The sequence below is a fragment of the Rhinopithecus roxellana genome, chromosome 9 (genome assembly GCF_007565055.1).
Source record: "Rhinopithecus roxellana isolate Shanxi Qingling chromosome 9, ASM756505v1, whole genome shotgun sequence".
Classification (NCBI taxonomy): Eukaryota; Metazoa; Chordata; class Mammalia; order Primates; family Cercopithecidae; genus Rhinopithecus; species Rhinopithecus roxellana.
In genome coordinates this window covers 136682099-136699014 of record NC_044557.1, presented here as the reverse complement: position 1 = coordinate 136699014, position 16916 = coordinate 136682099, and the positions used below count along the sequence as shown (strand labels likewise).

At 35.9% G+C, this 16916-nt stretch overlaps 1 protein-coding gene across 2 annotated transcripts in view; it reads left to right on the top strand.

The window, feature by feature from the left end:
- Positions 1-16907, top strand: part of LOC104673941 (N-acetyltransferase ESCO2) — a 28936-nt gene extending 12029 nt beyond the window's left edge. Inside the window, exons 6-11 of one of the 2 annotated variants that reach the window (XM_010378113.2) lie at positions 1987-2104; positions 2937-3068; positions 6050-6139; positions 6759-6902; positions 12222-12397; positions 15922-16907. In XM_010378113.2, the coding sequence (XP_010376415.1) occupies positions 1987-2104; positions 2937-3068; positions 6050-6139; positions 6759-6902; positions 12222-12397; positions 15922-16054 (793 nt within the window). In that variant the 3' untranslated portion in view covers positions 16055-16907. The remainder of the gene's footprint in view (positions 1-1986; positions 2105-2936; positions 3069-6049; positions 6140-6758; positions 6903-12221; positions 12398-15921) is intronic. The other variant, XM_030938282.1, reaches the window with a different exon arrangement.
- The last annotated feature ends 9 nt before the right edge of the window (positions 16908-16916 follow it).

The window sequence follows — 16916 nt, the reverse complement described above, 5'->3', positions numbered from 1 at the left end:
GTGGTCTACTATCGAGGTTATGGTTAGAGGAGGGTAGACATTTAAACAAGTATAGTATAGTGTTAAACAATTGCTAAAATGGAAGCAAAGAGGTGGCTATCACGCATGCAGGGTCAGGGAGAGCTGAGTTAGCAAAGTCTGCATAAGGTGAAAAGGGTCAGTAACTTGGACAAGTGTTTTTTCATACTGTAGGTAGCAGCCCATTAGTAGTTCGTCAGACCAGTTTAGGGTGTCATATCTTGTGACAGTTACTATGGGACTGAACGAAGGTGGACGAACACAGAAATGAAGACAAAGACAAAAGGATCTTTTTAAAGAAGGGGTTGGGAGCTTCTTGCTTCTAGTGAGCAAGGGCCCTGAGCTTCTACAGCCTTTCATATTTATTGGATAGAAACAGCAGGGAGGAGGAGGTAAAGGTCAGCTGCATGATTTATCACAGGTTCACATGATTGTTAACAAGCTTCAAATGTGCCTGTAGATAATGGCAAGAAACACTGTGCCTGGGCATGACTGCCCTCAGCATTCCTTCTGGGTGGCAGACGCAGTTGGTCAGTTTGCCAGCAACCTGCATTCATGAGAACAGTTTGCTGTTTGCTCATATGGCCTCCAGTGGTATACTGAATTGGTCACAACGCTCATTCTTTGGGCCTCCAACAATAGCATTTATTTTTAGTGGAATAGTGTATCTCTCACACAGCAAGTATATTTAGTGAAACTTTGGTTTTATGTCTGTACTAGTCATGTGAAATGTATTTCTTAGCATAGCTTTGTCAAGTCAATTTGAAAACTACTTATCAGACAAATGGTAACAAGACGGCTTGACTTAGCTTAATGCAGTAGAGCTAATGCTCCACTTTTTTTTTTTCTACTTTATCAGGTTTTTTTTTTTCCCTTGTTTGAACCTCTTTGGGCACTAGGGTTTTGGTTTTTTTTTTTCCTTATTTACTTATACTCTTTAGGGATTTCTACTCCTTTGGTCCCTGGAAAACCAAGGTCCTTTCATTACAAGGCAAGGGTTACAAACTCAGTACCTACAGAACCAGCAGGCTGGGTGGAGACTAGGGCCAGCTGAAGAATTGCCCACTTAAAAGGGGTTGTGCTATTCCAAGTTCGAACTTGTAGATTCTTTGATGGAATAGAGGTTTAGTGATCTTACAGTGTCTCTTTTAATATTGGAAATACACATTTTTAAGTGAAATCTCTAAATTTTAAAATATTGGAGGCTAATCCAAAGTTTTAAATAACATATGGGTCAACCAAAACATATCTGCTAGCTAGATTTGGCCTGAGGGGCTCCGGTTTGCAACCTCTGTAAGTCAATCTCAGCATTCTTTCCTAATAGGTAAAGGTTGTCTCAACTACATCTATCCAGCCTAAATTTTTTTTTTCCTTAAGAATTTCAGAGTAGTGAGATGCTGCTTTTGGTATAAGGAAAAGCAAATTTAGTAGCTTCATTGCCCAGGTAAAACGTTGCTGGGTCATAATATGATGGTGACTCTGATTTCCTGTGGATCTGTGAAGTTCAGTATTATACTTATTTCCTCCAGTACCTCAGGAATTTCTTTATAACTGTATAGGTAAATATTGTCCTAAGATTTGATAAAGCAAAAAAATCTTTTTTTAAAGGGTGAAGTCAATTTCCAAAGTGTGCATCTGTGTGCATTTGATATTGTAGAAGAAAGTCCCTGGGACTTGGAGTCAGAGGACCAGGATTTGAGTGTTAATGCTGCCCTTTACTAGTTACTTTACCTTGAGTAAATTACTGACCCTCTCTGAGTGGGCCTCAGATTTCTCATTATTCCTGTCCCTATTATCTCATCAAGTTAATGTCAGAAAGCACTAAAAATTGCAAGGTACTCTGTTAAATGTCTGCTTTATTTCCCTTGTAATTCCTCAAAAATTATAAATTTATATATTTATCAACTTATATATCAAATTATGATATTTATCAAATTTATATGATATTAATCAACTTTCTGTGTCAAGATCTTTAGGTGAAGAACAGCTTTCTGTGGGATCTATCAACTTCTTGAAACAGACCAATATCCAGAAAAATGCTAATGCCAGAGATACAAGTAAAAAAACAAAAGACCAGCTCATCATTGTGAGTAAATTCAAAACAAAGCTTCTCCTATCTAGCCCTTTACAGAAAAACTCCTGTATTAGACAGTTCAGAACTTGGTATTTTCAATGGCATTAAGCAATGTTTTATGTGACAGAATGGGAGTTATAGGTGGTGACACTGAATATTCTTGAATTTTATCTGTGCTTTTCCTGCACTTTATTTTTTGTCAATTCTTGAGTCAAATAATTTTGATATTCTTTAAGAATAATTTAATATTCTTAGCCACTTAAGGAAAAATATTGTATAATATAGAAGTCCTAAAATTTTTGCTGTTTTTGAAATAAGGCTTTTTCAGGTCTTTAAGAGTTTCATTAAAAAGTTCTGTTGTTCGTTTTAGCTATAATTTCCACAATTTAGTCTTATTGCTTCTTAGAACCATGGGTCTAGTAAAGAATCTTGTAAAAATAAAAGAATCTTTGGTTTTTATAGTGTCCATTCAAATAAACAATTCTCTTCCATCGATTTATTGCATTTTCAGATCTCTTCTCCCCCACCGCCCCAGCCAAAGAGATGGAGTCTCACCATGTTGCCCAGGCTGGTCACTAACTCCTTGGCTCAAGTGATCCACCCACCTCAGCCTCCCAAAGTGCTGGGATTATAGGCATGAGCCACTGTGCCCGGCCTGATGTCATTTCATTTTGTTTTGGGGGAGGGAAGGAGGATATAGTAACCAGACTTTCATTTAGTTTTTCTCTTGTGTCAGCAGAAAAAAAAAAATTAGGTGAAATTTGAATGAATGGTTATAGGAACTTAATTTAGAGCTATTTGTGCTATATTTAAATGGGCTTCTTTTTATACCCCCCAATTATAGGATGCTGGTCAGAAACATTTTGGGGCTACTATGTGCAAGTCTTGTGGTATGATATATACTGCTTCCAACCCTGAAGATGAAATGCAACATGTACAGCATCACCACAGGTTTCTGGAAGGAATCAAATATGTGGTGAGCCAAAAGATAGTCTTTCAGTTTGTTCTAGAAGTAAAACTGCTTTAAAAGAGGCATTTCTTTTCCACCACCTAGCCTGAAAAGTTAACTTTTAATGATGATGTTTCAAGCTTACCTTCTCAATATAGGATAAATATTTTGTAAACACTGCATTCTGAGCAGAGCTGAACAGTCAAGATATACAAAATTCAAAGACCTGAAGAGATACCCTCTTCCCACTATAGTGTTATCTTTATGGATAGCCTTAGAAAAAATAACCTTTCCATGACTTCTCCAGGTTTTTTCTGAGAGGAAAGGTCCCACCCATTCATTAAATACCTTTCAAGTCCCAACACATCCTATCATTGGCCCTACCTTTATGATTGTACCTGCTACTCATTCCTTTTCCCCTATTTTTATTGCCATAGTTAATACGTTCACAATGTTTTTAGCCTGTTTATTGAAACAGCTTGCTTTCTGGGTTCCCATAGTGCTACCAGAAATAATGTTTTAAAACATAAGTCTAGGCTGGGCGCGGTGACTCACTCCTGTAATCCCAGCATTTTGGGAGGCCAAGGTGGGTGGATCACCTGAGGTCAGGAGTTTGAGACCAGCCTGCCCAACATGGCGAAACCCCGTCTCTACTAAAAATACAAAAAATTAGCCAGGCATGGTGGCAGCCACCTGTTTATCCCAGCTACTCAGGAGACTGAGGCAGGAGAATCGCTTGAACCCAGGAGACAGAGGTTGCGGTGAGCCGAGATTGCGCCATTGCACTCTAGCCTGGGTGACAAGAGCTAAACTCCATCTCAAAAAAAAAAAGCCACAAATAAAACATAAGTCTAGTATGATTCTACATACTTCTCAAAAGAAAAAGTTCCCACCAGCAGTTTGGTGCTCTTTAATCTGGCCCCAACCTTTTCTATATATATGCATATAAAATATATACAAAAGAGAAAGTGTATGTGTGTATAATGTAAATTCTTGCCCTCTCTGATATCTCTACATCAGCCAGAAAGTTCTAAAACATAGGTTCTGACATTGTCTGCTTCACACTTGACAGCTTTCTGTTGCACTAGGAATAAAACCGAGACTCCTTACCTTGGCCAGCAGATCTCTTCATATCTGGCCCCTGCTCACCTTGTCGCATGACACAGTCCCTCTCCAGCTCTAAGCTCCTGCCACTGGAATAAGCCACATCTCTGATGAAGCCAGACTATACTATATTGGATTTCTTTCTTTAATTTATGGAAACATACTGGGCGTGTTATCTTTTATATATTTTGTATGTTAGTCCTGTGTTACAAATACATTCTCCCTGTCCCTTTTTTTAAGGTTTGAATTTATATTTTTGATATAGTAATACTTTCACATGATTCGAAATTCACAGAATGCAAAAGTATATCCAGTGAAGTGTTTCTCCGTACCCCTTCCAGAAACCTTGTTCCTCTATCTATAGGCATCCAGCATTCACAGGTTCATCTATATCTTTCAGAGATATTTTCTGCATATACAAGCAAATACCATTACTTGGATTTTTTTTAACCTTTTTATGGTGTATATTGCTACAAAGAAAACAAAATTTTTATTTAGCTAATTTGTGACCTTTGGTTTCTTAAGTCAGGAACATCATCTCAGTCCCAAAATTAGTAAGAAGTTTTTCCTATATTTAAAAAAATGTATAGCTATAAATTTTATATTTAGACCTTTAATCCACTGGAAGTTTTTCAAGACATAGTGTCCGAGATGGATCTTAAGTTGATATTCTTCCTAAAGGACTGCAAAGTGTGCCAACATTACTGTTTGACTGGTTTATCTTCCACACTGATTAGCAATGCCACCTTTAATGCATACCAAATTCCCACATATAAATGGGCTTGTTATTGGACACTTCTGCACCATCCATTATTTCCTATGCCAGTGCCATACTTTTACAAACGTAGCTCCATACTGTATTTGGATGTATGGTTAAGTTCCCTTTCATCCTTCTCTGTAAAAAATGTCTTGACTTTTTCTGCACATTTACTCTTTCAAATTAAAAAAGGAGCCTATCATGTTCCCCCCAAATAAAAAATCTATTCTAATTTTTATTGAAAGTAGTCAAACTAATGCCATTTATTTCTAGGGAAAAAAAATCTTAGTATAACTTAGAAACTTAGTATAGTACATACTATAATATAAACTTAGTATATACTATAATATAAACCTAGTGTATACTTAGAAACTTAGTATACCTCTGATTGATTCATATCTTTGATGTCTTTCAGGAACATTTTATAGTTTTGTCAATATGGATCTTACTAAATTTATTTCTAATATTTCAACCTCATTTTTTCCAGTCAGTCAGTTACACCACATTTTTTTTTTTGCCATTCTCTACACCTTTGCTTATTCAGTTAGTTGCCTTAGCCTGAAGGCAAGTTAACCGCCTTCCCCATTATGCTCATTGACATCTTACCAAGGTTTTTAAACCCTTTTCAAGTACCATAATACTTCAGTATCATTCAAACACTAGGGCCACATGCCAAAGCACTATGCTGGGGATTGAGATTAAAATAGTTGTAAGACTGTGCCCTTCCGTGGTCTTGTTAAACATAAGGGACAAACATATAAGGACTTTTATTTAGCCTTTTCTTGGAATTTGGCTTATTCTTCTACCCCTCCCCTACCTGCCCTCTAGTCTCAAACTCCTGACCTCAAGTGATCCACCCGCCTCAGCCCTCCCAAAGTGCTAGGATTACAGGTGTGAGCCACCGCACCACTACCTCTTTACCTTGTTTTATAATCATATGCATGTCTCCAGATAGGATATAAGCTTGTTGAGGCCAGGTACCTGTTTTAGGCATCTTTTATTTCTCTTCCCACATTACTTTTAGTTGGATTTCATCTTTTTTAAATATCTGTTACTGTTTAGCCTTTTGTCTTCTGCACATCAAATTATTTAATGTTGGTTTTTTTCTCTTCACAAATTAAACTGTGACCCTTTTTTCCTTTGGCAGGGTTGGAAGAAAGAACGTGTAGTAGCAGAGTTTTGGGATGGGAAAATCGTGTTGGTTCTGCCACATGATCCAAGCTTCGCTATCAAAAAGGTATGGAACATTATCTTTTTAACTCTTGCATTTCCCCACCCCCAAGAAATCAACCTATGTTGAAGTGCACACTGCCTTTGCTGACAGATAATTCACTTGGGTACCTGCTTAATGATTACTTTCGTAGCAATTTATACAAAACTAAACTTAGAATTGTTGGACAAAGGAGTAAAGAAGGCAGATAAGGCTCCATAGCTTATCTTTTATGTTCATCTTTCCCTTGTGAAAGATAAACTAAGCTTTCAGTTTGAGAAATTAATGGCCCCCAGGGTCTATTTCTTATATTGGTGTTGCCTGTGTTTCTGAGGTTGGATGTCTAGCCACCATGAATAATGAATAAAGCTAAAACAAATCTGTTTTAATGCTTTCTGTTCCTTATCCCTCCCAGGTGTCTGAATTTCTGCTGAAAGTGATCTTTAAAATAGGTTCTTAAAACCTTGTTTCCACAGTAGCAGCTACATGCATCAATAGTGAAATAATTTTGGAGGTGTATCAATTTAAGAAATAGAAATTAAAGACACTAAAGTAACAGTAATCATACATTTTGTGTATATAAATATGTATAGTTTCTATTGTACTTTTTAAAACATTCACCTGTCTTGGTTTTTAAAATCATTAGGTAGAAGATGTCCAAGAACTTGTTGATAATGAATTGGGCTTCCAGCAAGTTGTTCCTAAATGTCCAAACAAAATAAAAACTTTTCTTTTTATATCTGATGAAAAGAGAGTAGTTGGGTGTTTAATTGCAGAACCCATCAAACAGGTATGGTATATTTATTTTAAATTATTGGCATAATTTGCGGGCAAAATAAAGAGAAAAGTTGAGAGAAGTCTCAGCGTTTAAGATTGCTACCATTAATGGCATTCTTCTACTGGAATATCCTTGACCTTGTGGATAATTGAAGTTATTTATTTCCATTAATATTTGGAATTTTGCTTTATATAAACAGGATAGGTAAGCCAGTCTTATGTTCATGTAATCATTTCCACAACTGGACTATAAAGTATAGTGATTTTAAGTAAGCAGATCTATAAATCGAAGTTTTTAAACATGTGGCTTAGTGAACGTTAATATTTTTGGCAAAATAGTCATTATCCCTTAATTAGAATCTAATTTGGGTACTAATTAGCAATGTTCTAGAAGACATAGTTTTTCCTTGTGTTATTAGAAGTTGGAGAGAAAAGCAACTTGTTTGTATTTTTGCCAGTATAAGTGATCAGTTTGGCCTTTTCCTTCTCCCTCAGCTTTATAAAGGTATAACTCACAAATAAAAATTGCAAATATTTATAGTGTACAATGTGATATTTTGATATAGGTATACATTGTAAAATGACTAAATCAAGCTAATATATCTTTCACCTCACATACTTATCAACTTACTGTGATGAAAACATTTAGATCTCCTCCCCTTGCAATTTTCATTTTCTTCTTTTTCTTTCTTTCTTTTTTTGAGACAGAGTCTTGCTTTGTTGCCCAGGCTGGAGTGCAGTGGTGCGATCTCAGCTCACCACAACCTCTGCCTCCTAGGTTCAGCCTATTCTCCTGCCTCGGCCTCCCAAGTAGCTGGGACTACAGCCGCGTGCCACCATGCCTGGCTAATTTTTGTATTTTTAGTAGAAACGGGGTTTCCTATGTTTTCCACGCTGATCTTGATCTCCTGACCTCGTGATCTGCCCACCTCAGCCTCCCAAATTGCTGGGATTACAGGCATGAGCCACTGTGCCCAGCCTCTAGCAATTTTCAAGTATACATTAGCTATAGTCATGCCGTACAATAGATCTGCAGAATTTATCCTAACTTAAACTTTGTACCCTTTACCAACATTTCCCCATTTCTCCCATCTCTCACTCCCCCACCCTCTGGCAACCACCATTCTACTCTGCTTCTATGAAGTCAACTTCTTTAGATTACCTGTGTGAGATGTTGCACTATTTTTCTTTTTTGCTTGGCTGATTTCACTTAACATAATGTCCTCCAGGTTCATTCACGTTGTTGCAAACGTCAGGATTTCCTTTTTAAAGCCTGAATAGTATTCCACGTGTATATGTACCACATTTTCTTTATTCATTCATCCATTGATGGACACTTAACGTTGATTACATATCTTGGCTACAAATAATGCTGCCTTGAACATGAGAGTACAGATTTCTCTTCAACATACTGATTTCAGTTCCTTTGGATATACACTCAGAAGTGGGATTGCTGCATATGGTGGTTGTATTTTTATAGTAATCATCTTGACAGGTGTGAGGTGATCTTGTTTTAATTTGCATTTCCTTCATGAATAGTAATGTTGAATGAACATTTTTCATATGCCTGTTCCTAATTTGTATGTCTTTTGAGAAATATCTATTCTGGTTCTTTGCCCGTTTTTTAATCTGAGTATTTGTTTTCTTGCTATAGAGTTATTTATATATTTTGGATATTATCCAGTATTGTATATGCAAAATTTTTTCCAGTCAATCAGTAGGTTGGTTGGTTTGTGTTTATCCACTCTGCTATGCAGAAACTTCAGTTTGATTTTACATTTCTTTCTTTTATTGCCCACACTTTTGGGGTCATAGCCAGAAAATTATTGCCCAGACCTATGTCAAGCTTTTTTCTCATTTTTTTTCTTGTAGTTTTACAGTTTCAGGTCCGTCATTTTAAGTCTTTAATCCATTTTGAGTTGATTTTTGTATGTGGTTTGAGATAAGGCTCCAATTTTATTCTTCTTTTGTGCATATTCATTTTTCCCAACATCATTTATTGAAGAGACTGTGTCCTTGCCCCATTGTTTGTTCTTGATATGTTTGTCAGATACCAGTTGACTCTAAATGCCTGGATTTATTTTATCTGTTTTGTACCATTGGTTGCTATGTTTTGTTTTAATGCCAATAGGAGTGCAATGCCCCTCAGCTTTACTCTTTGGTGTAGATTGCTTTGGCCGTTTGGAATCTCTTATGGTTCCATAGGATTTTAAGACTGTTTTTTATATTTTTGTGGCAAATGCCATTGGAATTTTGATAGGGATTGCGTTGCATTTGTAGATTGCTTTGGGTAGTATGGACATTTTAACAATATTAATTCTTCCAAGCCGTGAACACTGGGTATCCTTCCATTTATGTGGATTTCTTCAGCTTCTTTCATCAGTGTTTTCTGGTCTTCAGTGTATGGATCTTTCACCTCCTCGGTTAAATTTATTCTTAAGTGGGTTTTTTTTTTTTTTATGCTGTTGTAAATGGATTGTCTTCTTGATTTCTTTTTTAGATAGTTTGTAGTTCATTGTTCCTATATAGAAAAGGTGCTGACTTTTGTATGTTGATTCTGTATCCTGCACCTTTTCTGAATTTAATAGTTTTTTGGTGGAGTCTTTAGGGTTTTCTGTGCATAAGTTCATATCATTTGCAAACAGATGATTTAACTTCTTCCTTTAAATTTGAATGACTTTCTTTTTTCTTCCTAATTGCTCTGGTGAGGAATTCTAGAACTATGTAGAATAGAAATGATGAGAGTCAGCATCCTTGTCTTATTCCTGATCTAAGAGGAAAAGCTTTCAATTTTTCATTGCTGAGTATGATGTTAGTTGTGGGCTTGTGGTATATGGCCTTTAGTATATTGAGGTACATTCCTTCTGTGTCTAATTTGTTGAGAGTTCTTATCATGAAAGGATGTCAGATGCCTTTTCTGTATTGAGATGATCATATAGTTTTGTTCTTCATTCTGTTAATATGGTGTAACACATCGATGTGCATGTATTGAGCCATCCTTGCATCCAGGGATAAAGTCCACTGGATCATGGATAAGAGATAGTGAGACCCTATCTCTTAAGAAAGAAAAAAAAAAGTTCTTTTAATGTGCTAGTTTGCATCTATTTATCAGGAATATTGGCCGGTAACTTTTCTTGTAGTGTCCTTTTCTGGCGTTGGTATCAGGTTAATTCTAGTCTTGTAAAATGACTTTGGGGGTATTCTTCCTCTTCAGTTTTTTGGAAGAGTTTGAGGATTAGTATTCTTTAAATGTCTGGTAGAATTTAGCAGTGATGTCATTACAGATGGGCCTTCTTATGCAAGTTGTTTTTGTTTTGTTTTTTTTAACTAATTGAATCTCCTTTCTATTGGTTTAGATTTTCTGTTTATTCATGATTTGGTGTAGGTAGGTTGTATGCCTCTCGGAATTTGTTTCTTATAGGTTACCTGATTTGTTGATATATAATTATTCATAGTCTCTTACGATCCTTTGTACTTCTGTGATAATCAGTTGTAATATCTCCTCTTTTCGTTTGTGATTCTGTTTAGTTGAGTCTTCTTTTTTCTTAGTCTAGCTAAAGGTTTGTCTATTTTATTACCTTTCAAAAAACCAACTCTTCACTTTGTTGATCTTTTCTATTTTTCGAGTCCTTGTTTAATTTATCTCTACTGATCTTTATTTTCTTCCTTCTACTAACTTTGGGCTTTATTCTTTTTCTAATTCTTTGAGGTGTAACGTTAGGTTACTTGAGATCTTTCTTCTTTTTTATGTAGAACTGCTTTTGCTGCATTTCATAGGTTTTGGTATGCTGTGTTTCCATTTTCATTTGCCTCAAGAAATTTGTCAATTTCCCTTTTAATTTCTTTGATCTGTTGGTTTTTCAGGAGCATGTGGTTTAATTTTCACTTATTTGTCAGTTTTCCACTTTTCCTCTTGTCATTGAGCTATAATTTTATACTGTATGAATGTCTCTTTAAAAATTAATAATAATAATAAAAAACTAAACATGTATTTACCATATGATCCAGCCAAAACAAAGGAAAACTGATGTACACACAAAAACCTGTACAAGAATGTTAATAGCGGCTTTATTTGTAATAGCCAAAACCTGGTAACAACTAAAGTGTCCTTAAATGCTTTAAGTGAATGATAAGCTATGATACATCCATATGATGGAATACTACTTAGCGATAAAAAGGAACAAAGAATTGATATACTTAACAACTTGGATGAGTCTCAGGGGCATTATGCTGAGTGGAAAAAAAGCCAATCTCAAAAGGTCATATGGTGTGTGATTTCATTTATATAATATATAACATTCTCATTATAGCCATGGGGAATAAATTGGTGGTTGTCAGGGATTGAGGTTGGGAGACGGGGTAGTGTGGATGTGACTATAATGAGCAAGAAGATCTTGTGGTGACTCAATAGTTCTGTATTTGATTGTGATGGTAGTTAAATGAATATACAGGTATGATTAAGTGTCCTGAAACTATACACACACATTTTACCAATGGTAATTTCATGGTTTTGGTATTATACCAGCTAGGGAAGATGTAATCATTGGGGAAAACTCAGGAAAGGATACATGGTCCTCTGTAGTGGTTTTTTCAACTTCTCATGAATCTATTTCAAAATAAAAATGTTTTTTAGGAAACTTGAAATACCAACCAAATTTCATAGTTAATAGATATAAATCTTTAGTGTTACTGGTTTCTTTAGGTGGTCATATATACATTTTAGGATGGAGAGAATGCTAGAGGTTGATATACTTTATTGAAAGGAAGAGTCTAATGTCTACAATTGTTTTTTTTTTTGAGGCGGAGTCTCGCTCTGTCGCCCGGACTGGAGTGCAGTGGCCAGATCTCAGCTCACTGCAAGCTCCGCCTCCCGGGTTTACGCCATTCTCCTGCCTCAGCCCTCCCGAGTAGCTGGGACTACAGGCGCCCGCCACCTCGCCCAGCTAGTTTTTGTATTTTTAGTAGAGACGGGGTTTCACAGTGTTAGCCAGGATGGTCTCGATCTCCTGACCTCGTGATTCGCCCGTCTCGGCCTCCCAAAGTGCTGGGATTACAGGCTTGAGCCACCACGCCCGGCCCCAATTGTTTTAATTAAAGAGGAAAGTTTCATAATGCTATGGGATGCACTAGAATGTGTGAATGTCTCAACACCACTAGTTTTTTTTAAACATTGTGTGACTAAATGGATAAGAATTTAAGAAATAGAAAATATTTTAACATATTTGGTGGAGATATAAATTTTTGATACTTGTTTTATTTTAGGAATTTTTTTTAAAAACAGTGTGAACTCATCTGTGTTGTTAGCTGTAGATGCTTCTGTATATCATTGCAGGCCTTTCGTGTCCTGTCTGAACCAGCTGGTCCAGGATCCCCAACCTCTACAGAATGTTCTAGGGCTTGGCAATGTTCAGATGTACCAGAACCTGCAGTCTGTGGGATAAGTAGAATCTGGGTTTTCAGACTGAAGAGAAGAAAGCGCATTGCAAGACGACTGGTTGATACCCTCAGGTAAGAAATAAAATGGATCTAGATCCAGAACCTTAGGTTCATAGCTTTCCTAGTACCTCTCAGCTTCTGAGCTAAAGAGAAGGATATTGGTAAGATACTTCTGTATAAATACTATCAAAGTCAGACTAAGGAAGGTATTGGCACTAGAAAAACCATACTAGATGTACTCAGTCTAGGGCACAACATTCCAGGTCTGAAACATACTAGCCCACTGCTTTTCAAACTACCTGTGCTAAAGGACTAGTTTAATTTGTCACAGATCAACACTAATAAAATAAAATGGATTGCTAGAAAAAAATAGAAAAACAAAACAAAAATACAATCTCAAATTGTTATTAGACTTAGCAGATGTGAAATTACACCTCAATAAATCTATACAAAGTAAAGGTCTTGAAAAATTACAGAAGCTGTACATGTTCATTGATATTGACTAGATAATGAAGACTTGCTATAACCTCATAAGCATAACTTAAAAGTGGATTGTGAGACAATCCATAGAACGAGAGAAATAGTGCAAATCATTTGTCTAAGGAGGGTCTAATACCCATAAAATTCTTAGAACCCAATAAAAAGACAACCCAATTTAAAACATGGACAAAGAATTTCAGTAGACCTTCTCAAAGATGAATTGACAAATGATTAATTCAACATAACAAGATGCTCAACATCTTATCCGGGAAATCACAAAACCATAGTGAGATCCACTTTTATACCCAGTAGGATGATGCTTAATCAAAAACAGACAAGTGTCCGTGAGGATGTAGAGGAACAAACCTCTTGTACATTACTGGTAGGAATGTTAAATGGTTACAGTTGGTGTGGAATACAATCTGATGGTTTCTCAGAGTTAAACTGTTATGTGACCTAGCAGTTTCACTCCTAGGTTATATATTCAAGAAAAGAAAACATGTCCACACAAAACCTTGTACATGAAGGTTCATAGCAGGATTATTTATAAAAGCCAAAAAAGTACAATCTGTGATTAATGGATAAATGTGGTATATTGATACAATAATAACAATGGGATGTTATTCAGCCGTAAAGGAAATTCTGTCACATGCTGCAACGTGGAAGAACCTTGAAAACATTATGCTAATTGAAGTAAGTCAGTTGCAGAAGATCGCACATCATATGATTACATTTAATAAAATGATAAGAGGCAGGCAGATCCAGAGGCAGAAAGTAGATGTGTAGTTTCCAGGGACTGAGGAAAGATGGAGAGCAACTAATGAGTACTGGATTTGGGATAATAAAAATGTTCTAGAATTAGATAGTGGTGGTGATTGGACAATATTTGTTAATATACACAAAACCACCAGTTGTACACTTTTAAAGGGTGAGTCTTACGGTATATAAGTATATATATCTCAACCAAAAAAATTAGTCTCCATTTTTAATTCCCATGTACACACTTTGAACTAGCACTATGTATTGCTATTTAAAGTTTCCAGTGTCACAAACAAGCTTGTTTGCTAATTTACCTAATCTAGGTTACATGGATGAATTTCACAACACTTACTCTCTCAATTTCTACACATATTTCATTGTCTAGATAATAGGTTACAAACCAATAAGCACACTTTGACCAAACCAAAGACCACACTTTGGAATACTGTTATTCAAGCCTCTTGCATTCTATGCCACTTTTTAAAAATAAATACCAACACCATTATGGGGACCCAATCTTGGGCCATAAATCCTAGTCAATCACACATACTTACAAAAGGAATCAGTAGGAAAAATTGATATCTTAAAGATTTTTGATGATTAGTTATGAAATACTTTTCTATGTTTTATATTAGATATATAAATTTGGTATGAGGAATACCAGTATCTAACCTAGTTCTACCATATTATGTATTTAATTATAGTATTTAATATATTAGAAACTTACGTCTTCTAATTGAATCAAATTCTAATTTTTTATTCTGAAATAATTTCAGACTTACAAAAGAGCAGCAAGAGTAGTAAGAAGTCTTTGTCAAGATCTATTAAGTTCAACATTTACCTCATTTGCTTTACCATTCTATGTTTAGATAAACTTCCTGAATTTTGTTACATATATTACGCTCCTTTACCCCTTCATGCATTGGTGTGTTTTTCTTAAGAACAAGAATATTCTCTTATATAACTATGATACAATTATCAAATTTGGGAAATTTAATATTGATATAATGCTTTTATCTGACAGTCCATATTTCACTTTTGTCTGTTGTCTCAAATGTCCTTCATGGCTTTTTTTTTTTTTTTTTTTTTCTGCCCAGTATCACATACTGCATTTAGTTTTCACGTCTCTTTAATTTTCATCTTCCCTAATCTGGAACAGTTTCTCAGTCTTTTGACATTGAAGAATTTGAAGAGTACAAGCCAGTTATTTTACAGAATATCCCTCAATTTTGATTAATTCTGTTTTTTTCTTTCACAAACAAGTTGTGGGAGATGTTGAATTCTTTTAACCATTTCCTTATTACTTTTAATCCTAAGGTAAGCAAGATCAAGGAGAGTTGTAGTCAAAATGCAGATTAGTTTTTCCCTTCTTAAAGCTCTCAGTGGATGTCTTCGTTGAAAAAAGTATATGGGCTGGGCAGTGGCTAATGCCTGTAATCCCTGTACTTTGGGAGGCCAAGGAGGGCTGATTACCTGAGGTTGGAAGTTCAAGACCATCCTGGCTAACATGGAGAAACCCCGTCTCTACTTTAAAAAAAAAAAAAAAAATTAGCCGGGTGTGGTGACGCATGCCTATAATCCCAGCTACTTGGGAGGCTAAGGGGGAGAATCGCTTGAACCTAGGAGGCGGAGGTTGTAGTGAGCCAAGATCACACCACTGCACTCCAGCCTGGGTGACAGAGTGAGACTCTGTCTCAAAAAAAAAAAATATATATATATATATATGTATATATGGTTACTGCTTAAAATTGGTGATTTTTTTTGTTTGTTCTAATTATCTTGCTTTTAATTAGCAATATGATGTGTTCTTTTTTGGTTGAGTTGGAGTCTCACTCTGTTAACCAGGCTGTAGTGCAGTGGCACAGTCTGGGCTCACTGCAGCTTCCGCCTCCTGGGTTCAAGTGATTCTCCTGCCTCAGCTTCCCAAGTAGCTGGCATGCGCCACCATGCCCGGCTAATTTTTGTATTTTTAGTAGAGACGGGGTTTCACTGTGTTAGCCAGGATAGTCTCAATCTCCTGACCTCGTGATCCGCCCGCCTCAGCCTCCCAAAGTGCTGGGATTACAGGCGTGAGCCACTGCACCTGGCCTAGCAGTATGATCTTATATTAGTTGCTCTATACCATGGATATACTAGAGTTAGGTGGATGGTTCCCTTTGCCCCTCAGCAGAATTTTTTCTGGACCTTAGTTTCTCATCTGTGAAATGGTATCATTAGACTTCTTTAAAATATAAGGCATTTTTTCACTTACTAAAAATAAGGTTGATTTAAGTCAAGAACATTTACTTAAGTTATGCTCATGTTAATTAGAATGTTAAGTTGCTTCCATTATTAAATCATCTTTTCTTCTCTTTTAGGAATTGCTTCATGTTTGGCTGTTTTCTCAGCACTGATGAAATAGCATTTTCTGACCCAACACCAGATGGCAAGTTATTTGCAACCAAGTACTGCAACACTCCTAATTTCCTTGTATATAATTTTAATAGTTAAAGTTGATTTCAGTTATAAAGGAGTTACTATCTGGATAAGTTGAGAGGGCTCCTTATTATAAAATAGAGACTATTTAATAAATATCAAAATAAAAAAAACCAACACTCTCACTCATACACACACACACACACACACACACACACACACACACACATCACAGTTTTGTTCCTTATGAGTTGAAAAGTCAGGAATAAATTTGTTGAAAATTATCTGGGGATTCAAAGAAAGGAAAAATCTTAGAGTGATTCACTGATTAGCACTCTGAATTTTTAATTATGAAACTTTGTAACTATAACTGGAAAATTACCTGACTCTTATGTAAGAGTATTGACAAAGTGGTTTTCTCTGGAAATGTGACCTGGTCTTTTATAAAGCACACTCTTGGACCAGGATTATCTAATGCCACATCAGAAGCAAAGAGGCAAATTTAAACTTGGGCAAGTAATTTCTATGCCCAATTTGTAAAGGGAATTCCTGAATTTTTTTTTTTTTTTTTTAAGTTGAGGCATGGGTCTCACTATGTTGCCCAGGCTTCTGTGGAACTTTTGGGTTCAAGCGATCCTCCCAAAGTGCTGGGATTACAGTCATAGCCACTGTGCCCAGCCTAATTCCTGACTTCTCTATACAAAGTCTTCACTTGATAGGCACTCATCTGTTGTAACTCAGTTTGAATATCTTTAGAAAATGTTTAGAATTTCTTATTTGTAACAAGATGGTAAGGAATAAGATTATCCCATATGCATTTCTGTAGAGCAGAATTCAATAGCTTAATGTTTAATCTTTTTGAAAATAAAATTAAATGTTTACCTGTCATCAGATTTAATTAAAATTATACTTGGTAATTGCACTATTATCATTTGCT